This window comes from Indicator indicator, chromosome 9 (genome assembly GCF_027791375.1).
Source record: "Indicator indicator isolate 239-I01 chromosome 9, UM_Iind_1.1, whole genome shotgun sequence".
In the NCBI taxonomy this organism is placed as follows: Eukaryota; Metazoa; Chordata; class Aves; order Piciformes; family Indicatoridae; genus Indicator; species Indicator indicator.
Window position 1 is genome coordinate 37,221,044 of NC_072018.1, and position 23,943 is coordinate 37,244,986.

At 50.0% G+C, this 23,943-nt stretch overlaps 1 protein-coding gene across 5 annotated transcripts in view; it reads right to left on the reverse strand.

Annotated features, from left to right (window-relative positions):
* Nucleotides 1–23,943, reverse strand: part of KIDINS220 (kinase D interacting substrate 220) — a 61,844-nt gene that overhangs the window by 27,693 nt on the left and 10,208 nt on the right. For all 5 annotated transcript variants that reach the window (XM_054383352.1, XM_054383350.1, XM_054383349.1 and 2 more), the window contains exons 11-21: nucleotides 23,003–23,180; nucleotides 21,788–21,952; nucleotides 20,812–20,991; nucleotides 19,473–19,638; nucleotides 18,122–18,273; nucleotides 16,775–17,064; nucleotides 14,557–14,697; nucleotides 12,180–12,423; nucleotides 11,551–11,639; nucleotides 9,696–9,840; nucleotides 9,090–9,252 (exon numbers count right to left, since the gene is read on the reverse strand). In XM_054383352.1, coding sequence (XP_054239327.1) covers nucleotides 9,090–9,252; nucleotides 9,696–9,840; nucleotides 11,551–11,639; nucleotides 12,180–12,423; nucleotides 14,557–14,697; nucleotides 16,775–17,064; nucleotides 18,122–18,273; nucleotides 19,473–19,638; nucleotides 20,812–20,991; nucleotides 21,788–21,952; nucleotides 23,003–23,180 — 1,913 coding nt within the window. The remainder of the gene's footprint in view (nucleotides 1–9,089; nucleotides 9,253–9,695; nucleotides 9,841–11,550; nucleotides 11,640–12,179; nucleotides 12,424–14,556; nucleotides 14,698–16,774; nucleotides 17,065–18,121; nucleotides 18,274–19,472; nucleotides 19,639–20,811; nucleotides 20,992–21,787; nucleotides 21,953–23,002; nucleotides 23,181–23,943) is intronic.

The following is a 23,943-nucleotide window of genomic DNA, read 5'->3' on the forward strand; positions in this document are numbered from 1 at the left end:
TTAGAAGGGGTGGACTGTGATGGTTTGAAACTGTCTTTTTAATTTTTCCTTGCAAAGTTCAGAACAGAGAAAGTGAAAGAATGTAAATAGGTCACTATTGGGTGTAAGAAAGCAAAATAACGATTGTTCTAAACACTTCCATTGGATAGATAGAAATGTTTAAGAACTATTACCCAAAACAAAGTAGGCACTCTGCACATTCTGCGTTCGGCAGTGGGGGCAGTTGCTGGGCTGTCTGGCTGCTGTTTCTTCTTCTCTTCTGGCTGAAGATAACACACTGACCTTGGCAGCTAAGTTAACAACTTTCTGCTTAACTAACTCTGCTTCTCTGTCCAGGGGGGTCTGGGGGGAAGCTCCTGGGAGAGGGAGGCCCCCTTTGGCAGGGTCCCCTTGGGGGGAAGCAAAGGGAGATCGATTGTGCTTTTTCTGTTGATTGTATATATTTGTGAATGTTGTGAATTTTGTATATTTGTACATATTCATTGCATTTCATTGTAGATTTTAGACTCTGCTTGTAAATACAGCCTTCATTTGCTTCCAGACTGAGCTAGCCTGGTTATTGTTGGTGGGGGGGGAATTTCAGCTCACACCGACACAAACCCCTAGCATTCTGATTCCATCATGCACCATCACTGAGCCATATCCAACAGGTCTGGTTTGATCCAGCTCACAGAGTGCTCCCTGCCTCAGCATTCCTTCCCAATTAAAAAAGTGTTAGTAAGTTACAAGGGCCTGTGCTCATCCCCACCTTTGCAGTGCTGCTTGAGCTGCAGAAGGCAAAAAGGATTTAGAACATATCAGTGGAGATGCAGTGAGAGGAGCACAGAAGAGTCAGAGTGCTAAGAGCTGCTTTGTGAGGAAGAGGGTGATGCTGCCTCACCAGTGACAAGCTCAGCAAGCTCACTCACACCAGTGAAAGACAGCAAGGCTGCAGTCACAGCATCACAGAATGCTAGGGGTTGGAAGGGACCTCCAGAGATCATTGAGTCCAACCCCCCTGCCAGAGCAGAGTCACCCAGGGCAGGGCACACAGAACACATCCAGGTGGGGTTGGAAGCTCTCCATGGAAGGAGACTTCACAACCTCTCTGGACAGCCTGCTCCAGGCTCCAGCAGCCTCACAGGGACAAAGGTTTCCCTTCTGTTCCTGTGGCACCTCCTCTGCTCCAGCTTGCCCCCAGTGACCCTTGTGCTGTCCTTGGACATCCCTGAGCAGAGCCTGGCTCCAGCCCTGCACATCTTTATCCCCAGCCATGAGGGCAGCCCTCAGGCTCCTCTGCTCCCAGCCCCAGCTCCCTCAGCCTGGCCTCACAGGAGATGTTCCACTGCCTGCAGCAGCTCTGTGCCTCTGAGATGGACTCTCTCAAGCAGTTCTCTGAGGTCCTTCTTGACCTGAGGGGCCCAGAACTGGACACAATATTCCAGATGTGGCCTCAGCAGGGCAGAAGAGAGGAGCAGGAGCTTGGGGCTGAACATCAGTTCCACAGTGACTTTATGGTGTTGTGCAGAGAGTCTCTCCCTCAAGAATCACTTTTCTGCCCTGGAGTTGTTTCTAGTGTTGCTAATATGAATGCTTTGGTGCTGTCATTCTAAACCAGCATCACTCAGTGGTGTGTGGAAGGCTTTCAAACATACCAAGCAGTGTGTTTTAGAGCTGACATCAACACACAGTACCTGTGCTGTGAGCACTGGAAACGATCTGGAGAACAGCTCAGAGCTCTGATTGCTCTGTGGGATGAATGTGACTGAAACAAGCTGAAACAACTCCTCTGTTGTTCTGACCAGTCTGGCCCCACTCCTTTTTCTCTCCCTTTTACCTTTTCAGCCAAGTTTTCTTCTTACTTGTCATGGAATCACAGAATGGATTGGGTTGGAGGAGACCTTAAAGGTCATCCAGTTCCAACCCCCTGTCATGGGCAGGGACACCTCCCACCAGCTCAGGTTGCTCAAGGCCTCATCCAGCCTGGCCTTGAACACCTCCAGGGAAGAGGCATCCACAGCCTCCCTGGGCAACCTGTGCCAGTGTGTCCTCACCCTCACTGCAAAGAATTTCTTCCTCATCTCCATTCTCAACCTCCCCTACCCCAGCTCAAGCCATTGTCCCTCAGCCCTTCTCACAAGTCCCTCTCCAGCTCCCCTGGAGCCCTTTCAGGTACTGGAAGGCTGTGCTAAGGTCTCCCTGGAGCCTTCTCTTCTCCAGGCTGAAGAGCCCCAACTCTCTCAGCCTGCCCCCAGCCTGTGATCATCTTCATGGCCTCTGGACCCTCTTCAGCAGCTCCATGACTTTCTTGTGCTAGGAACACCAGAATCAGATGCAATGCTGAAGGTGGGGTCTCACTGGAGCAAAGCAGAGGGGTACAAATCCCCTCCTTCATGTCCTCTGGGTACTCTCCTCTCTTCTCTTTCATGCCTTGCCTCATGTAGGTCCTATTTAGCAGATAGTTTGGGCAACAAGCAGCTCCCACTCAAGCAGCATGCTGCCTTTTCACTCCCAGAGCACATTATTAGCACAGTAAGAAGAATAATTATGTACCCTGCATCTTAAGTAGGGAGTAATAAAGGGAAAGTGCAAAACAAAAAGGCAGGTTAAAGATTTAGGGAAAAAAAGCCTCACTATGAGGTCCACCAAATATTAAATTATCTGCTTTAAGGGAGTGATTTACCTCAACCTGGCCTGGCCAAAAGATGATTGCAGAGAACCTTTATGAGGCCAGCACTGACTGTGGCTTCTTCTCCAGCTTTTTCATTTCTCTAATCACTAAAAAGGTGCACCTCTTACATTAATACATCAAGAGATTTTGTACAGCAGGCAAATCCCTCTGAGTTCCTTTCACCCTTTTGATTAAAAAGTACTTAAACAGTGTCAGAACTGGAATTAACTTCCTAACTTGCCAGCAAACTTAACAGTTCACACCATCATGTTCCATTTCAGAGAATCCCAGAATGGTTCAGCTTGGAAGGGACCTCAGAGCTCCTCTGCTCCAACCTCCTGCCATGCCCAGGGACACCTCTCAGCTAGACTCAGTTGCTCAAGGCCTCATCCAGCCTGGCCTTGAACACCCCCAGGCAGGAGGCAGCCACAGCCTCCCTGGGCAGCCTGTGCCAGAGTCTCACCACCCTGGGACTGAAGAACTTCTTCCTCAGCTCCACTCTAACCCTGCTCTGCCTTAGCTGCAAACCATTCCCCCTTGGCCTGTCTCAGACACCCTCAGGAAAAGTCTCTCTGCAGCCTTCCTGCAGGATCCCTTCAGGTCCTGGCAGGCAGCTCTAAGGTGCCCCTGGAGCCTTCTCCTCTGCAGGCTGCACACCCCCAGCTCCCTCAGCCTGTGCTCACAGCAGAGCTGCTCCAGCCCTTGGATCATCTTTGTGGCCTCCTCTGGACTCTCTCCAGCAACTCTGTGCCCTCCTGCTGGGGACACCAGAGCTGGAGGCAGGATTGGAGGTGAGGTCTGAGCAGAGCAGAGCCCAGGGACAGAATCCCCTCTCCTGCCCTGCTGCCCACACTCCTCTGGCTGCAGCCCAGCACACAGCTGCCTGCTGGGCTGCAGGAGGGCACTGCTGGCTCCTGGGGAGCTGCTCAGCAACCACCATCCCCAAGGCTCTTTTTCTTCAGGGCTGCTTCCAACTCACTCTGCACCCAGCCTGGATCTGTGCCTACTTTGATTTGTTGTTTTTTTGGTGTTTGGCTTTTGTTTTGTTTTTTTTTTTTTTGGTACAGTGCTGGAGGTTTGCTGAAAACATGGAACATACTTTTGGAGAAAAACACTTGAATAGTTCCTTGTGTGAGGCCCTGCCATAAAAAGTAACCAGATAAAGCTTATCTTCAGGTTTTATTTTACTTCTTTTTTTCTTACTCATGTATATTAACAAAAAAAAGAGGAAGAAACCCTCTCCAATAATTTAGACAAAAGCTTTTAGCTCAACACATAATTGCAACAAAATGACAATAATTGTCCCAATTAAAATAATCCTGAATGAACAGTTTGTCATCTTAATGTTGCAGTGGTTTGGAGAAGGAGCTACTTAATTAGCTGCAATTGCTTCCCAGTGTTGGTATCAAATGTAATTTGTTAAAAGTTGAGCCATTTGCAAAATAATTTAACAAAGCAATTTTACAAAACAACTAAGAACCAACCATTTCCTTTTTTTTTCAGCTGAATCAAGCAAGCAGATGTGTCATCAAATTGCTATAAAAATAAATGAGCCTTTATATGGAGGGAAAACAATAATCAATTTTACTACTAGTGCTACAGAAAACTATTTTCTGATTTTATATTTTTTTTTAATGAAATCAGTTTAATAAAATAATTTCCCAGCATTTAGAACTTGGCTGGTATTTTTAGGATGCTGTAAATACACTTTCTTAAAGTGAAGTAGTAAACAATGAAGTAGAAATAGTCAAGTGTCTGAAAGAGCAAAAGAGTTGAAGCTGCCTGAGTGGTTTCCTGCCTGCCTTCACAGGAGGGTATCACACACGAGCTGAGCTCAGCAGCACCAAGAAATCCACACTAAAACCCCAGCCTAAGGTAACCAGCTGCTGCTTCACTGCCAGCTGCATCCCTTGGTACCACCTTAGTCTGAGAACTTAAAGCAGAGAAACAGGAGAGGAGTTTCTCTCACTCAAGACCACATCTTGACTGCTGGCTTCAGTTTTGGGACCCTCACTGCAAGAAGGACACTGAGGGGTGGAGCAGGTCCAGAGAAGGGCAACCAAGCTGGGGAAGGGTGTGAAGAACAGGGCTGGGGAGGAGCAGCTGAGGGAGCTGGGGGTGTTTAGTGTGGAGGAGAGGAAGCTGAGGGAGACCTCATTGCTCTCTACAGCTCCTGAGAGGAGGCTGCAGCCAGGTGGGGGTTGAGCTCTGCTCCCTAGTCAAAAGTGATAGAAGGGGAAATTGCCTCAAGTTGCACCAGAGGAGGTTTAGGTTGGACATTACAAGAAACTCCTTCATTGAAAGGTTCTCCAAGCCTGGCACAGGCTTCCCAGGGGGGTGGCTGAATCCCCATCCCTGGAGGTGTTTGAAAGAGGCAGAGATGTGGTGCTGAGGGCCATGGTTCAGCCCCAGCCTTGGCAGAGTTAGAGAATGGTTGGACTGAGTGATTCAATAACCTGAGATTAAGTATTTCTCTGGTACCCATTATGACAAGTAACTATTTCTGTGGCTGCTTCCAGAGAGGGGTAACAGCACAAAGAGACTGTGAGAAAAGCAACCACCACCACAGAGCAGTGCTGGAAGTGAACTGACATCTAGAAGTGAGCAAACACTGACATTCTCCATTGCCTTAGACTCAGGAGCACCTGAGAATCCAAAAAAGAGAGGGGAAAGTATTGAAGCAGAACTGAGACTCCTCAGCATGGGAAACTGGGCTGTGATGATACTCAGAGCAAAGGCTGAAGTGATACCAGGGCTCCCCTCACCCTCCTGAGTATCTTTTCTACTTTGTTACAAGCTTTGTGCAGTGTGCTGACCAGAGCTCAGTGTTCAGAATGTAGCCACATCCCCCATCTATGGAACACAGGCCCTCCCTTCTTCCCATGGCTGTGCTCACAACTCTCATAGACTCCCACAGACTCGTTCTGGGGTTCTCTGACCTGCTAGCACAGGTCTTTGATTTTCTTCCAAAGCACTGATTGGTGATTTTTCTTTCCTGAGTGCAGATTTCCAGCCTGTAACCATTTTAGCAGGAGTCTGGAGGAGGTTATTTCCACCTGGATGTTATGGTACCTACAGCCACTGTGACCTGGATCTGCAACAGAGCTGGTGAAGATGAACCTGAGCCAGCATTGTACCCAGGGCACCAAGAAGGGCACCAGCAGCCTGGCCTGGATCAGCAATGGTGTGGGCAGCAGGAGCAGGGCAGGGATTGTCCCCCTGGACTCAGCACTGGGGAGGCTAAACCTTGGAGTCCTGGGATGAGTTTTGGGCCTTTCACTCCAAGAAGGGCATTGAGGGGCTGGAGAGGTCCAGAGAAGGGTAAAGCAGCTTCCAGCTTCTTAGAAGCCACTGCTCCTGGTCCTTGTCAAAAGTCCCTCCCCAGATCTCTTGTAGACTCCATCCATGTACTGGAGATGTACTCTGATGGTACACCTGGCTCCAGTCTCCTATCAGGGAGTTGTAGAGAGCCAAGAGGTCTCTTCTCCACCTCTTTTTCTCCAGCCTGAACAACCCCAGCTCCCTCAGCTGCTCCTCCCCAGACCTGTGCATCTTCATTGCAGAGCTTGTCTGTAGAGTTCAGAGAACTCCTGGCAGTGATGTTCTGGAGGCAAACCACGGAGATGCCATAAATAATGCACACCCAGAGGGACATTCACTACAGCCTGGGTTTATTCTTTCATCCCTTAATGCTCAACCACTTGGTGGTTCTCAGTTTTACTACAGTTTTTGCATGTGGTGAGAGCATTACTTGGCAGAGTTAGGAAACAGTTGGACTCAATGATCTTCAAGGTCTTTTCCAACTGAAACCATTCTCTGAGCCTCTTTTGTCTGTTCTTTGAAACACCAAACCCCGAAGTCTGTAGTGAAACAGATGAGTGATGTGGAACAGGGATGTGGACTGTGCCAAGGCAGCCAGCAGAGAGCCGTCAGGGCCCTGCTGGACTGACACAGTCATTCCGCTGGTGCCATCTACTGGTGCCACCTTCAGCTGGCACCCACAGCAGAGCTGGGCACAAACTGCACCCAAAACACAGCAGAACAGCACAGTTTTTACTGCCACTTGTCATGCAGGGCACTACATGTGCACCTGAGGGGAACTCTTGAGTTGAAGGCACCTCTAACACCTCCCCTGTGGGGACAGGCTGGGAGACCTGGGGCTGCTCAGCCTGGAGAAGGCTCCAGGGAGACCTCAGAGCAGCCTTCCAGAACCTGAATGAGCTGCAGGAGAGCTGGGGAGGGACTTTTGAGAAGGGCTGGTAGTGCCAGGACAAGGGACAATGGCTTTGACCTGGGAGAGGGGAGACTGAGACTGGAGATGAGGAAGAAATTCTTGCCAGTGAGGCTGGGGAGACACTGGAACAGGTTGCCCAGGGAGGCTGTGGATGTCCCCTCCCTGGAGGTGTTCAAGGCCAGGCTGGATGAGGCCTTGAGCAACCTGGGCTGGTGGGAGGTGTCCCTGCCCATGGCAGGGTTGTGGAGCTGGATGATCTTTAAGGTTCCTTCCAACCCAAACTGTTCTGTGATTCTATGAATCCACTGCAGCAACCCTGTGGCCTGCAGAGTCAGCAGCTGGGAGGAAGGCACCAGAGAGTTCTCCCTGTAACAGACCCTGGTGATACACAGCTTTTCAACATGATACTTTAAAAGCTGGAAAAGTAACTACAGTATCAAAGTGTTCTTCCTTCTGTGGAGAACACCATGGACTGTAGAACTCCTACACTTCACACAGAACCTACAAGACTCCTTCCACCCAAGCATGATGTCTAAACAGGCTGCTCTCCCCACACAGAACTCAGAAATGCAGCAAAAAGCAGAGAAGAATTTGTGCTCTGACAACAAAAAGCAGCTGGGCACAAACTAGTCAAGAATATGAAAATTGTATTCCTGCTCCTGTTCTGTATTAAATAGAAATTACTATAGAACAAATCAATACTTATAAATCCAATCTCCCTGCAGAATAAAAGGCAGGGAAGAAACAACACCAACTCCATCCAGGGAGACGTAACAGTAGCCTTCAGTACCTGAAGGGGCTACAAGAAGGCTGCAGAGGGACTGTTCTCAAAGGCCTGCAGGGACAGGACCAGGGGCAATGGTTTGAAATGAAAGCAGAGCAGATTGAGATTGGATGTGAGGAACAAGTTCTGCACCAGGAGGCTGCTGGAACACTGCAGCAGGTTGCCCAGGGAGGTGGTTGAGGCTCCATCTTCAGGATCAGGCTGGAGGAGGCTCTGAGCAGCCTGATCTGGTGGAGGATGTCCCTGCTGACTGCAGAAGGGTTGGACTGGATGAGCACTGGAGGTCCCTTCCAACCCAAACCATTCTATGAAAGCATCAAAACCTGTTATCTGTTCATGAGATTGCAAAGGTAAGAGCTGGTCTGTAAGAAAGAAGAGCTTGGGAAACAGGAGGTGAAGTTGTACAAGAGGAACTGAAGTAAATTCTCCTCTGTGAACCCATACACAAATTGATACTGCAGCCAAGTAATGACAGAGACAGGATTCTTTGGGAGAAAACAGCATTTTGAGAGCATTAGACAATCCCAGAGAATCAGAATCACAGAACTGTCAAGGTTGGAAGGGACCTCAAGGCTCAGCCAGTTCCAATCCCCCTGCCATGGGCAGGGACACCTCACACCACAGCAGGTTGCTCACAGCCACATCCAGCCTGGCTGCAAAAACCTCCAGGGATGAGGCTTCCACCACCTCCCTGGGCAACCTGTGCCAGTGTCTCACCACCCTCATGGGGAAGAATTTCTTCCTAACATCCAATCTGAATCTCCCCACTTCTAGTTTTGCTCCATCCCCCCAAGTCCTATAATTCCCTGACACCCTCAGAAGTCCCTCCCCAGCTTTCTTGGAGCTCCCTTCAGATACTGGAAGGCCACAAAAAGGTCTCCTCAGAGCCTTCTCTTCTCCAGAACAGTTCAAAGAGTCCCAGAGAGGCTGTGGAGAGGCCTTTCCATGGTCAGCACAGGGACCATCTGCTCTCAGCTGCAACACCTTGGCAGTTCTGCTGGACAGCAGCTTCTACCTTCAATGAAGGAACTCAAGCTGCACTTTCATGTGCCTTACTTGCAGCAAAAGGCAGAGCCACAGCCTGCAGCACACCTGCTGAGCACCAAACCTTCAGATATCTTTAACAGTGAAGTTGAGATTTCTAACTAGGGTAATAATCCAACTTCTAGTTTGGCCAAAAGAGACGAAAATTCCATCAAGAGACAGAAGCAGAGCTAGCTGTCTGTGAAAGGATTCTGTATGATCCTGTTCCTAGCACACAGGGTGCCCTGGACAGCAACAAAAATCATGTAGAAGGTTCCAACAGCTAACAGAAGGAAGTGAGAGTGTAGGAAACTCAGATTGCAGCCTGGCAGCTGTTTGGAAGCTGTGTTACTGTCAGCACTACCACTGCTCACTGATTGAGTGAAGTGCATACCCACCTCTCATAGATGGCTTTTAAAGTCAGCTGATCTGGGACACCTTCAGTCTCTTCCAGGTGCAGGATGAGCCAGGATGTTCTGTAGGGCCACTGCTCTGTCAGGTTGATCCAGCTGGCCAGTCTGTCCCAGTTGAAGGAGATCTGATTAGCTCTCAGTAAGCGACCTAATAGAACACGGGAAAAAGAAATCACAAAAAGTGAGGGTTGCAAGAGACCTCTGAAGTCCATCCAGGCCAATCCTGCTGATCCTGATCCTGCTGAAGTAGGGTCACCAGGCCGCACAGCATCACAGTGTCCAGGTGGGTTTGAAGGTCTCCAGAAAAGGAGACTCCACAACCTCTCTGGGCAGCCTGCTCCAGGGCTCAGGCACCCTCACACCAAACAAGTTTCTCCCTAAGTTCAAGTGAAACTTCCTGGGTTCCTCTAGTTGAGAGGTGTCCCTGCCCATGTCAGGGAGGTCTCTTGAGGTCCCTTCCAACCTGCCCCATTCTGTGATTCTATGGAAATCAGCTCAGGGCTAACTTGCCACACATAAATTACACACCAAGAAGTCTGACTCCAGCGGCTTGTGGTCTAACTACAACCAGCCCAAGGACCCCACCCTCACCTGTCACAGAAACAATATTTAGCAGCCTTCTCATGGTCTGGGGACTGATATCACTGAACCAGTCCTCTGTCACCAACAGCTTGGTCAAATCAAAGGACATCTGGCGGGTGATGGTGCGCTGCATCTGGCGCCTGCGGTAAGTATCCTGAGAAGGGCACAAAAGAGCAAGGAATCAGCACAAAAAAACTTTTTCTGTGAAGTACTTTCAGTTTCACTTGGTTGTAAAACAAGAACCTCTGTCAGTCAGTCTCTGTGAAACAGTTAAAACATTCACTAGAATTTAACTCTGCTCTAGCTGGGTAGCAGCTGGAGATGATTTCCATCTGAGCTAAGAACTGGCAAGAGCTGTACATTTAATATCCATGCCCATTCTGGAGAGGCCAAAAGAGACACACAGTGAGATGCCTTCTAAAAAGCTTCCTCATTTCAGCACTGCCAGCACTCAGGTTGCTCAGGGAGCTTATGGATGTCCCCTGCCTGGAGGTGTTCAAGGCCAGGCTGGATGAGGCCTTGAGCAACCTGGGCTGGTGGGAGGTGTCCTTGCCCATGGCAGAGGCTTGGAGCTGGATGATCTTGCAGGTCCCTTCCAACCCAACCCATTCCATGAGTCTATGATTCTGTTTCCTGCTGACTCTATAATTAATGTCCATCCATTTGCTAATGACATTTGAAATCAAAATGAACATCAGGTTCCTCTGCTACAACTCCTCCAATCTCTACATACAGCAGCTTACAAACCACCTCAGAATTCTCAGCTTCTGCCTTGCTTTTCACTACACCCCAGAGAGCTCTGTTCAGCCTTCTGCTGATTTTACAGCAAGATGGGAAAACAAAGCAGGAAGGAGGAAAGAAAGTGGACATGTTCCAACAGAAGTCTTAGTACTATGATATCCTACTACCTCTGCTATGAGTACAGGCTGAGGGAGCTGGGGTTGTTCAGCCTGGAGAAGGCTCCAGGGACACCTTAGAGCAGCCTGCCAGTACCTGAAGGGGCTACAAGAAGGCTGCAGAGGGACTGTTCTCAAAGGCCTGCAGGGACAGGACCAGGGGCAATGGTTTGAAATGAGAGCAGAGCAGATTGAGATTGGATGTGAGGAACAAGTTCTGCACCAGGAGGCTGCTGGAACACTGCAGGTTGCCCAGGGAGGTGGTTGAGGCCCCATCCTTGGAGATATATCCTCACCTCCTGCAGGTGAGGCTGAAGAAGGCTCTGAGCAACCTGATCTAGTGGAGGATGTCCCTGCTGAGTGCAGGGGGTTAGACTGGCTGAGCCTTGGAGGTCCCTTCCAACCCAAACCATTCTAGGATTCTGTTCTAAATTCCTTGATTTGCCCAACCACTGCCCTTTCTTGCAGCACCCTGTGATCAAGGTGGAATCCCCATCCCTGGAGGTGTTCCAGAAAGGTGTGGCCATGGCACCTGGGGCCATGGGTTAGTGGCCATGGTGGTGTTGGGTTGCTGGTTGGACTGGATGATCTTCAGGCCTTTTCCAACCCAAACCATTCTATGCTTCTGTGATACTGGGCCACACTACACAGTCCTGGAATCATTAAGGTTGGAAAAGACCTCCAGGATAGGTAAATCATAGCTACTACCCCTGTGCTCTGCCATGTCAGTGTTCACAGAGAGAGGAATTGGAGTACTGGTGGAAAAGAGCACTCAGGAGAGCAAGCAAACTTCTTCCTCTTCAATAGAGGATCACTGCTGATTCAGGACTGCTCTTTTCCTACCTGGATCATTGATATCCATTTCCTAAGAATGCTTTGATAATTCTTCCAAGTTGACATCAGTAAGAAAAAAAAGAAGAGGAAAAGGCATCACCAGCATCTGCATTTAGTCTAAAACTCTTTCTCACCCGCCTGTTGAGGGCAGTTTTGCTACCAAGCTTGGCCATGTCTCCAAGACTGTTCTGAGAAACTCTCCTATCAATGTCTTCATGCAGTCCTATGGAAAGGAAAACAAAAAGCAGGGATTTTCTCCATTCTTTTACAACAGGATTCTTCACCCTGGAGAACAGAAGGCTCCAGGGAGATCTTAAAGTCAACAAGGGCACCTTAGAAACATTCCAGCATCTGAAGCAGGCCCACAAGACAGCTGGGGAGGGACTGTTCAGAAGGGCCTGTGGGAATAGGATGAGAGGCAATGGTTTGAAACTGGAGCAGGGCAGAACTAGGTTGGACATCAGGAGGAAGTTCTGCACAGTGAGGGTGGGAAGACACTGAACAGGCTGCCCAGGAAGGTGGTTGGGGCCCCATCCCTGGAGACATTCAAGCTCAGAATTATGTGGCCCTGGGCAGCCTGCTCTAGTTGGGGATCTCCCTGCTGACTGCATGTGGATTGGACAAGACATTTAGAAGCCCCTTCCAACCCAGTGCACTCCGTGATTCTACCTACACTTGACTGCTCATGAACCACTACCAATGCCCTGCCAGAGATTTCTGTCCCACTGGTTTAGGTCCCTCATCTCCTCCTGCAAAGCCTCACCTGCACTGTCTCCATAAGGAATATCCCCATTGGTGGTGGAAGCCACCATCAGCTTCCTGGCATTGCTGAGGCCTCTGCTGTTGAGGAAGACAGGCAGGTGGACAATGTTCCTCATGTAGTCGTGGCCGTTGATGTTGGAGTCCCGCAGGACGCTGTTGAGGTTCTGGTTGATGGCCTTGATGATGATGTGAGGGTCACTTGCAAAAATGGCAATGAAAGGGCCTTTGGAAAACAAGACTCGCACCTGGGGACAGGCAGAGAGCACCCTTGGTTATAAACACAAAGCCCTGCCAGAGGAAGGAAGGCTGAGGGAGCTGGGGGTGTTCAGTATGGAGAGGAGAAAGCTCAGGGGAGACGTTACCACCACGGACCAGAGCCTAAAGGGTGGCACCAGGAGGATGGAGACTCCCTTGGGACAGGAGTCCCACGGCAAAGATAAGGAGTGATGGGGACAAGGTACTGCTGGGGAGATTCCACTGGAGTCCAGAAGAAAATGATTCCTCATGAGCACAGCTGGACACTAGAATCATCTCCCAAGGGCAGCAGTGGAGTCCCCCACACTGGGCAGCTTCCAGACTCAGCCTGCCAGGGTGCTGAGCCAGCTCAGGTCAACTGCACCAGCACCTAGAGAGGTCGGAGCAGATGGTCCCTGGGGTCACTTCCAACGTGGCAGGCTGTGGATCACTTGAACTTCTAACTCAACATTTTGTGCTCATTCTGTTCAAGTCCTAAACCTGAGAGGCCAAGAGGTGGGCAGAGATGTCAACCTCCTGTGATGGTTTTAAGATTTTATTTTTAATTTTTCTTCACAAAGTTCGAGCAGAGAAAGTGAAAGAATGCAAATAAATCACTCTTGGGTGTAAGAAAGCAAAATAATGATTATTCTAAACCCTTCCATTGGAGAGGTAGAAATGTTTAAGAATCACTACTCAAAACAAAGCTCCTTCAGTCTCAGCTTGCTCAGCTTCTGGCTGCCTGCTTCTCTGGCTGAAGGTAACACCCCTGCATACTGACCTTTACAAGCTAAGTCTGACAGCCTCTCTGCTTCTTGACTCTCTGCCTTCTGCCAGAGGGGTTTGGGGGGAGTCCTTCTGGCTGGGGTCAGGGAGACCCCCTGGGGAAGAAGCACAGCCCCTTGAGGGGAGGGGGAAGCAAGGGGACTTGGTTGTGCTTTTCTGTCGATGTTGTGAATGGTGTATATTTGTTCACAGTCATTGCAGTGCATCATAGGTTGTAGTTTTGCTTGTAAATACAGCTTTCATTTGCTTCCAGACTGAGCTAGCCTGGTCATTGCCTGTCTGGGAGGGGGATGTCAGCTCCTGTTACACCTCCTCACCAGGAGTAGCTAAACACAGGGCAAGGATTTTCTCTTCATACACACTGGGGTCAGCACCAGAGCCCTGGGGCTGCTGAGCCTGGAGAAGAGAAGGCTGAGAGGGGATTTGACCAAGGTCTATAAATATCTGAAGGGTGGCAAGTAGAGGCCAGGCTCTGTTCAGTGGTGTCCTGAGACAGGACAAGGAGCAATGGACACAAACTGGAACCCAGGAGGTTACACCTCAGCATGAGGAGAAACTTTGGTGTGAGGCTGCTGGAGCCTTGGAGCAGGCTCCCCAGAGAGGTTGTGGAGTCTCCTTCTCTGGAGGCTTTCCAGCCCCATCTGGGTGCATTCTTGTCTGACCTGCCCTAAGTGCCCCTGCTCTGGCCAGGGGAATTGGACTGGATGATCTCCAGAGGACCCTCCCAATCCCTACCATTCTGTGATTCTGATGTTGGCAACTCACCCACACTCAGGAGAAGCACAAGTGGCAAATCAGCAGCAGGCAGTTACAGTGGCAGCCATCACCAAGAAGCTGTCATGCAGTAATGACCTAAGCCCCTCAAATATTTAGTCTTTTATTAGCCTGCAGCTGAAGTACTACAGAAGCCCACTAAAGCCCTCTATCCACCGTAAGTTTGTCTCTAAAGGATAATTATTGTTCAAGAAATTGCATCTGTTTGTTTCACAGGGACATGTCCAGTCCTGCTGAGATTTAAGTCTCAACTCTTAAAATCCACAGCTCTTAGCATTACAGCTTGGAGGGCGCTGGAACACTGCAAAAGGTTACCTAGGGAGGTAGCTGAGGCCAAAGCCCTGGAGATATTCAAGGTGAGGCTGGACAAGGCTTTGGGCAACCTGCTCTAGTGGAGGATGTTTCTGCTGACTGCAGGGGGCTTGGACTGGATGAGCTTTCGAGGTCCCTCCCAACCCAAACCATTCTAGGATTCTATGTTGATGCACACTCCACCACACACAAGATCTATGAATCTGAGCTAACTGATGGCAGCACTCATGCAGATGTTGCAAAGATCACCTGTACAAAGTGACCCAACTCACTGTATCAAGCATCTGCAGAACTTTGTCCTGTTCACAAGCATCCAGTCCATCAATGATAACCACGAGCCTGGTCTGGTTCTGAGTGAAGCTGTCAATGGTTTTTGCCATTTTGGCCATCAGCTCCACTTCACATTTCAAAACCTAAAAGAAAAGAAAATCCAAGAAGAAGGAGACATCTCTGTACTTAAAACTCACCAAGCTGCATACAACTCCTCTTGCAGATTACTACCTGTCCCAGGAAAATTGCAAAAACAGTTTAGAAACATCCAAAATTGAAGTGCTGAAACATCCCTTCCAAAAGGTACAGTTCCTGTTCCCACAAAAAAAGGAGAGCAGGAGCACATATTGCACATCAGTGTAGTATTTAAATTCCATTACAATGTCATTTAAAAACTAAAAAAACCCTAAGAATTTCTGCACTGGAAATCAGCATTTCAAGAGTAAACAAAAGCAGGTTTGTACCTACAGCTAACCCCCAGAAATTGCTTTGGAGAAAAATGTTCACTAAAACCTTCTCTCTGCCTCCCAGCTGAGCACATGCTTCTCTTTTTCCTACAGAATTCCATCTCAGGTGATGCAGCCTCAAGATTTCTCAACACAAAGATGTTTTTCAAACGTGAAGGCCCACATGAGGTTCTACAAGTCAAAGTGCAAGGTCCTGCAGCTGGGTAGGGCTAATCCCAGGCACAAATCCAGGCTGGCAGCAGCATGGGTTAAGAGTAGCTCTGGAGAAAGAGCCTTGGGAGTGTTGGGTGCTGAGCAGCTCCCCAGGAGCCAGCAGTGCCCTCATGCAGCCCAGCAGGCAGCTGTGTGCTGGGCTGCAGCCAGAGGAGGGTGGGCAGCAGGGCAGGAGAGGGGATTCTGCCCCTGGGCTCTGCTCTGCTCAGACCTCACCTCCAACACTGCCTCCAGCTCTGCTGTCCCCAGCACAAGAAGGACACAGAGCTGTGGAGAGAGTCCAGAGGAGGCCACAAAGATGATCTAAGGGCTGGAGCAGCTCTGCTGTGAGCACAGGCTGAGGGAGCTGGGGGTGTGCAGCATAGAGAAGGTTCCAGGGGCACCTCAGAGCTGCCTGCCAGGACCTGAAGGCATCCTGAAGGAAGGCTGCAGAGAGACTTCTCCTGAGGGTGTCTGAGACAGGCCAAGGGGGAATGGTTTGAAGCTGAGGCAGAGCAGGGTTAGAGTGGAGCTGAAGAAGTTCTTCAGTCCCAGGGTGGTGAGAGTCTGGCACAAGCTGCCCAGGGAGGCTGTGGCTGCCTCCTGCCTGGGGGTGTTGAAGGCCAGGCTGGATGAGGCCTTGAGCAGCTGAGTCTAGCTGAGAGGTGTCCCTGGGCATGGTGGGCAGGTTGGAGGAGATGAGCTCTGAGGTCCCTTCCAGCCTGAGCCATTCTAGGGTTCTATCAAGTAGAATGTCAAATGATAGTGAAAACTCAATGAGCATGGGAAGTTCCATCTAAAGATGAGGAGAAACTTCTGTATGTTGAGGGTGGTGGAGCCCTGGAGCAGGCTGCCCAGAGAGGTGGTGCAGTCTCTATCTCTGGAAGCATTTCAAACCTACCTGGAAGTGTTCCTGTGTGACTAACTCCAGATGACCCTGTTTAGGCAATAGGGTCCTTCCCAACCCTACTATTCTATGATTCTATCATTCTGTGAGGCTCAGAATCACAGAATCACTGAGCCTGGAAAAGACCTCTGAGATCTTCAAGTCCAGCCTATGACCTAACACCAGGACATCAGCTAAACCATGCCATCAAGTGCCACATCCAATCTTTTCTTAAAGACCTCCAGTGACGGCGACTCCACCACTTCCCTGGGCAGTCCACCCCAGGGCCTGATCAGCCTTTCTGTGAGGAAGTGCTTCCCAATATCCAACCTAAGCCTCCCCTGGTGCAGATTCATACCATGCTCTCTTGCCCTGTCACTGGTTGCCTGGGAGATAAGCCTGACCTCCACCTGACTACAACTTCCTTTTATGTAGCTGTAGAGAGTGATAAGGTCCCCTCTAAGTCTCCTCTTCTCCAGGCTGAACACCCCCAGCTCCCTCAGCCTTTCCTCATCAGACTTTCCCTCCAGCCCCCTCACCAGTCTGGTGGCTCTCCTCTGGACCTGCCCCAGCACCTCAATATCCTTCCTGCAGTGAGAGGCTCCTCCTGCAGCTGCAGCCCCTCTGGGGAAGGCTGCAGGGCTGGTGCTTCGTTTCCAGACCCTTGAAGGTTACCTTCATGAAGCCCTCGCTCTTCAGCTTGTGCAGCCTGGAGGCAGCGCAGTGCAGACGTTTCCTCTGGGAATTGAGGACAGAGTCCATCACCTGCCACCAGGTGCGGCAGTTGAGGAGGAAGGCGACACCGACCACGCAGGTGACGGTGATGAGGATGACGTTCACTGTCATGTTGGCTGGCTCCACGTTGAACACGGCCAGCAGGGCGATGGCAGACACCACGCAGGACAGGATGAAGAGGAAGATCACGAAGGATGGCAGGCAGCAAGTCTTCTTCCACTTCTTCTTACCTAGGTGACCAGAAGTTGGTCGTTAAATGAATGTAAAAATCCAATCAAATCAAACCACAGCTGAGTACAAAACCTCTTCACTTGCTTAGGAAATCACAGGAGGGACCCTCCAAGGGCATCTTGTCCCACACCCCTGCACTCAGCAGGGACAGCTCCAACTACAGCAGGTCGCTCAGGGCCACATCAAGCCTGATCTTGAATGTCTCCAGGACGAGGCCTCCACCGCATCTCTGGGCAAACCGTTCCTCATAGCGAAGAGCTTCCTGCTGATGTCCAACTCAAATCTGCCCTGCTCCACTTTCAAACCATTGCCACTACAAGGCCCTCTGAACAGCCCTTCCCCAGCCTTCCTGTAGGTCACCTATGTCTCATCAACAGCTAACCTGCACAAAAGGATACCCCAGTGTGACCCCTGTCACCATCATGTGAAAACAGGAGTCTAAATATGCCAAGACTCTTGGCATTGATGAGGTGGAGACATTCTCTTAGCCTTCAGTTGATTTCCTTCATTTCAACAAATCCACACTGGTTGGAAATGATCTTTATGAACCAGATTCAATGTCAGTACTGCCATCCCTTCTGTGACATCTCTCCATGAAGTGTGTTTTGGGAAGTAAATCACAGAATGGGTTGGGTTTGAAGGGACCTTCAAGAACATCCAGCTCCAACCCCCTGCCACGGGCAGGGACACATGCCACCAGTCCGGGTTGCTCAAGGCCTCATCAAACCTGGCCTTGAACACCTCCAGGGAAGAGGCATCCACAGCCTCCCTGGGCAACCTGTTCCAGTGTCTCCCCAGTCTCACTGCCAAAAATTTGCATGGACTCTTCTGAAAAGTTGTACTTTAGAGAAGATCTCCCTTTATGGCATTAATAAGAGCAGGATGAGCAAAGAAAAGAGAGCATTTTTCTCTCCAGAACAACACAAAGAGTTTCCCCTTCTGTAGGAATTTCTGCATGGCTCCAAGTTTCTAAAAAGAGCTCCTAATGTACAAGACAGAACCCCTGAGAATGGTGCAGAGTGGAGCAATCAGCAATGTCAGTCAGGTAATAAAAACCTTGGGTGTCTTCTGTCTTGAACACCCGAAATAGCCTCGTTGCTAAGAAACCAAATTCCCTTTCACAGGCATCAGAGAGGGTAGCAATCATCTCAGCCAAGGAAGTTTCTCCACCTACACTGGAGAGTCTATTGTAGTCTGTAAACAGAAATCTGAAAGAGAAAAAACCCAAACATGTATTTCAGAAGTGTTTTCTGGTAACCAAAACAAAGATATTCCTACATCTCTGGCTAGAAGTTTGTTTAGTTTTTATTTTCAAGTGGCATAAAATGAGAAACAATCAATTTAAACCCTAGGTGGTTTTTTGTTTTCTTCTCCTGTTCCCAACCTCCTTCTTCTTCTCCTCTTATCAACTTCCTATCCTACAACTTGATTTCTTAAAAAGATAAAAATGATCCTATCAATAACAGCAGGAAAGACACAGAAATATCTGAAACGTCTTTATGATGCTACAACAGCAGATGGAAAAGTCATTTTGAAATTACATTTGAAGCTATTTTCAAAGATTTATGGAGGATTACAAAAAAACCCCAAACCTAACAACCAAAAACAAAAAAAAACCCCACACCACCACCAAAAAACCCTAACAAGGAAAATTCCAACAATGAAAAACCAAAAGCAACAACAAAAAACCCTTCCAAAAAATTCCTAAAAAAAAAAAATCAAACAAAACCAAAAGCCCCAACTAAAAAAAACCAAATAAAGCCCTTCAAAACCCTCAAAACCAAACAAAAAACCATTACTTGCCTAAAATGACCCCCCCAAGCTAAAAAAAAAAAAATAAAATCAAAACACCCTAAAACACAACCAAAAACCAACAAAACCAAAATAACCCTTCAAAAAAAATCCCAAATTTCCCCAAGGAACCAAAACAAACACCCAAAAAAGAATCCAGAACAAAGCAAACAAAGAAACAAAACCAACACACACATACACACAAAACCACATAAAAAAAGGGCACAAAAGATCCCAACCTCCCCCCCAAAAAGTCATAGAAAACCCCAACAACCCCGCACCCAATCCAAATAAAACATCCCACCCCAGCCTCCAGAAGAACCAAGATCACATCAAAGCATCCTGAGGCTAAGGCAGAAGACCCTAATCAACAGAACAACCAAACTCATCAAACCCAAGGCAAAACCTCTCCTACTTTCAGGTAAAGCAGAAGCAGCCTCAAGGAGCAGCCTAATGCTGTGCTGAGAGGAAGAGAAGGGAAAAGGAGAAAGAAAAAAAATCTCACCAGAAAGCATCAGTGAGAGAGAAGCACTGCAGGCAGCAAGGCAGGTCAGGCCTTGCTTGGGATCAGTCAGCCTCAGTCATGGGCTGCAGAGTAACTAAAGGAGTCTCTTACCTGACAGGTAAAGCTTTAGTGGTTTGCTCTGGCAGCTCTGGTGGGTTGACAAACATGAGCTTGAGGAGCAGCTCTAGGTAGCCAATGTGCCTGGCCAGCCTGGCACTCAGCACCCAGGCCCAGTTCCACCGCTCACCCTCTCGGCGGCCACCGAAGTAGATGACAGCTGAAACATCAGAAGGGAAAGGAGACCTCAGGGCTTGATTTGAGGCAACCTTCACACCTCACAGGACCAGCAGGAGATCATGCAACAGATCTTCCTAGCAGCCCTGATAAGACACATGGAGGACAGGAGGTGATTTGAGACAGCAAGCATGGCTGAACTAAGGGCACGTCCTTCCTGACCAACCCAGGGGCTTTCAGCAATGGAGTGACTGCAGCAGGGCACAAGGGAAGGGCAATGGACTGGATATTAGGAGGAAGTTCTTTGCCATGAGGGTGGTGGAACACTGGAAGTGGTGGAGGCCCCATGCCTGGAGACATTCAAGATCAAGCTTGAAGGGGCTGCTCTAAGCAACCTGCTGTAGTTGGGGGTGCTCATGCTTAGTGTAGAGGGTTTGGACAGGATGAACTTTAAAGGTCTCTTCCAACCCAGTGCATTCTGTGATACTATGATGCTTGGGCAGACAAGCATGGAGCTGCATAAAGGGAGTTGCATGAACAGTCAACAGTTGTGGCTAAACAATGAGAGTGGTCAGGTAACATAGAAGCATAGAATAGTAGGGGCTGGAAGGGACCTCTGGAGATCATCCAGTCACCACCTCTGCCAGAGTAGGGCACCCAGGGCAGGGCACACAGGAACACAGCCAGGTGGGGCTGGAAAGTCTTCAGAGAAGGAGACTCCACAACCTCTCTGGGCAGCCTGCTCCAGGGCCCCAGCACCCTCACACCAAAGAAATTTCTCCTCATGTTGAGCTGGAACTTCCTGGGTTCCAGTTTGTGTCCATTGCCTCTTGCCCTATCACAAGACACCACTGAAAAGAGCTTGGCCCCTTCCTCTTGCACCCCACCCTTCAGATACTTATAGACATTGACGAAGTCCCCTCTGTCGTCTTTCTCCAGGCTGACCAGCCCCAGGTCTCCCAGCCCTTCCTCATCACACAGATGTTCCAGTCCCTTCATCATCCTCACAGCCTCCACTGGACTCTCCCCAGCAGATCACTGTCTCTTCTATTTCAAGAATGCTCTCACAAGTTACACATAAAACACAAAGAAAGGCTCCAAAGGGGTCTTAGCTTCTCCACAAGCAGTTTGTATTTTTTTCTGAATCACAAGGTATGCCTGTCAGCCACTGCTGACTTCCAGAACCTTCACCAACTTCACCTGAACCCAGACTTACTGAAGAAAATGTAGAGCACTGCCAACAAGCTGAGCGAGACAGCGATGCCCAGCTTGGCATCCACAGTGAAAGCCAGCAGCAAACCCAGGCCTCCACAGAGCAAAAGGGTGAGGAACACCACCAGCCAGGAGAACTGAAACAGAGGTTCAATCTGCTGGCCTGCAAAAGTCTTCATTTCATCTACAAAGGAAAGACAAGAGCCAGTGAGCACGGTGAATCACTCCGGAACGTGAACAGGAGTATTGCAATGATCATCTCTGAAAGGCAACACTTCTTCAGAGCCACAGCATGGCAGGATTGGAAGGGAGCTCTGGAGATCAGCCAGTCCAACCCCCTGCCAGGGCAGGGACACCCAGGGCAGGCCACACAGGAACACATCCTGGCAGCTTTTCAATGTCTCCATAGACTCCATCACCCCTCTGGACAGCCTGCTCCATTGAGGAAGTTCCTCCTCCTGTTCAGATGAACTTCTGCTGCTCCACTCTGTGCCCCTTACCCCTTGTCCTGTCCCTGGCACTGAACACAGCCTGGTGCCATCCTCCTGACACACACCCTTGAAGTATCAATCAGCATTGATCAGATCCTCCCTCAGGCTGCTCTTCTCTAGACTAAACAGCCCAAACTCTGTCAGCCTTTCCTCCTCACAGAGATGTTCCAGGTCCCTCAGCAGCTTTGCAACCCCTTGCTGTGCCCTATTCTGTGCAACTCCTCCCTATTCCCTCAAAGAGAGAAGGATGGGTTTTGTTCCTCCCCAGCCCTCCTGTAGCCCCTTCAGGCACTGGAAGGCTGCTCTAAAGTCTTCTCAAAGCCTTCTCTTCTCAAAGCTGAACAGCCCCAACTCTCCCAGCCTGTCCCCACAGGAGAGGTTCTCCAGCTCTCTGATCATCTTCATGGCCTGCTCTGGACCATGTCCCTGCATTCCCACATGATGCTTTAGACATCAGAACCTACAGAAAAGGCTAAATCAAGGTTTTACCTTCCAGTTTCTTGAGCAGGAAAGATTTGCCACTGCCCCACTGTGCATACAAGCCCACACAGATGGGTGGCTGCATGGTTGGCTCACTCAGAATGTCAGCCAGAGCACTGCTGTACAGATCATAGCCCAGCATGTCCCCATCCGACTCCGTGGGAGACAAGTGTCCTGTGAGACAAACACAGATTTAGAGAACCTTGCTGGAGGAGATCTCTCCCACATGACAATGCCATGCAGGAGATCATGGCTGCTCCTATGGAACAGCTCCTATTATTGGTGCGCTCTTAGCACAGAATTCTTTGGGTTGGAAGAGCCCTCCAAGATCATCCAGTCCAACATCAACCCAGCACCACCATGGCCGCTAAACCATGGCCCCAAGTGGCATAGCCAGAGGGTTCTGGAACATCTCCAGGAATGGGGACTCCACCACTCTTTCTTATTCAAAGGGATTTTAAATCATCCCCAGAAATGTTATAGGATTATCAAAGCCATCAGAGATCACTGCAAAAATATCCAACAAAATTCCAAATTATGGCAAGTCAAAGATAGTAATTCTACACAAGCAAGATCTCACCAAAACCAAACCAACCAACAGAAGCCAGCCAGTATTCAGTGTCAGAAGTCCCAACAAATGTATGTTTGACCTTTGCTAGAATCCTAGAGTGGCTCAGGTTGGAAAGGACCTCAGAGCTCATCTGCTCCAACCTGCCCACCATGCCCAGGGACACCTCTCAGCTAGACTCAGCTGCTCAAGGCCTCATCCAGCCTGGCCTTCAACACTCCCAGGCAGGAGGTAGCCACAGCCTCCCTGGGCAGCCTGTGCCAGAGTCTCACCACCCTGGGACTGAAGAACTTCTTCCTCAGCTCCACTCTAACCCTGCTCTGCCTCAGCTTCAAACCATTCCCCCTTGGCCTGTCTCAGACACCCTCAGCAAAAGTCTCTCTGCAGCCTTCCTGAAGGATGCCTTCAGGTCCTGGCAGGCAGCTCTGAGGTCCCCCTGGAGCCTTCTCTTCTCCATGCTGAACACCCCCAGCTCCCTCAGCCTGTCCTCACATCAGAGCTGCTCCAGCCCTTGGATCACCTTTGTGGCCTCCTTTAGGCTCTCTCCACCAGCTCTGTGTCCTTAAAACCCCAAATAGTTACAATTTGTAATACAGAACTGAATAAACTGGATCCTTGATATACCAAATGACCGAAAGTCAAATAGTTGTACTCACTGGCTCCAAATATCTGGGTCAGAATGCTCTTTTGGTGGCTGCAGTCAATGTTGTAAGGTGTCTCTCCTGTCTTGTTGGGCCTGTACAGCAGCCGACCATCCTTCGGGTTCCTCAGGAGCAGCTCCGCCAGCTTGCGGCTCCTGCCGCGGATGGCAATGTGCAGGGGAGTGTCTCCCTTCTGCAGGCAAGGGGGACAGCAGCTCCTCAGCCTGGGAGCACACACAGCTTCCAGCTGGGGCTACAGACACACCTGAGGGGTTATCAGCAGCAGCTCTGGATGGCACGAAGTTGTGTGGTCCAGGAGACAGGCTGGAGGGAAGGGATCCAGCCAGGGGGACTTGGACAGGCTGCAGGGAAGGGATCCAGCCAGGGGGACCTGGACAGGCTGGAGGGAAGGGATCCAGCCAGGGGGACCTGGACAGGCTGCAGGGAAGGGATCCAGCCAGGGGGACCTGGACAGGCTGGAGGGAAGGGATCCAGCCAGGGGGACCTGGACAGGCTGGAGGGAAGGGATCCAGCCAGGGGGACCTGGACAGGCTGCAGGGAAGGGATCCAGCCAGCGGGACCTGGACAGGCTGCAGGGAAGGGATCCAGCCAGCGGGACCTGGACAGGCTGCAGGGAAGGGATCCAGCCAGCAGGACCTGGACAGGCTGGAGGGAAGGGATCCAGCCAGCGGGACCTGGACAGGCTGGAGGGAAGGGATCCAGCCAGGGGGACCTGGACAGGCTGGAGGGAAGGGATCCAGCCAGGGGGACCTGGACAGGCTGCAGGGAAGGGATCCAGCCAGCAGGACCTGGACAGGCTGGAGTGGGCCCAGACCAACCTCATGATGTTCAACAAGGCCAAGTGCAAGGGCCTGCACCTGGGTCAGGGTAATCCCAAGCACAAATATAGGCTGGATGGAGAATGGATAGAGAGCAGTGCTGAGGAGAAGGACTTG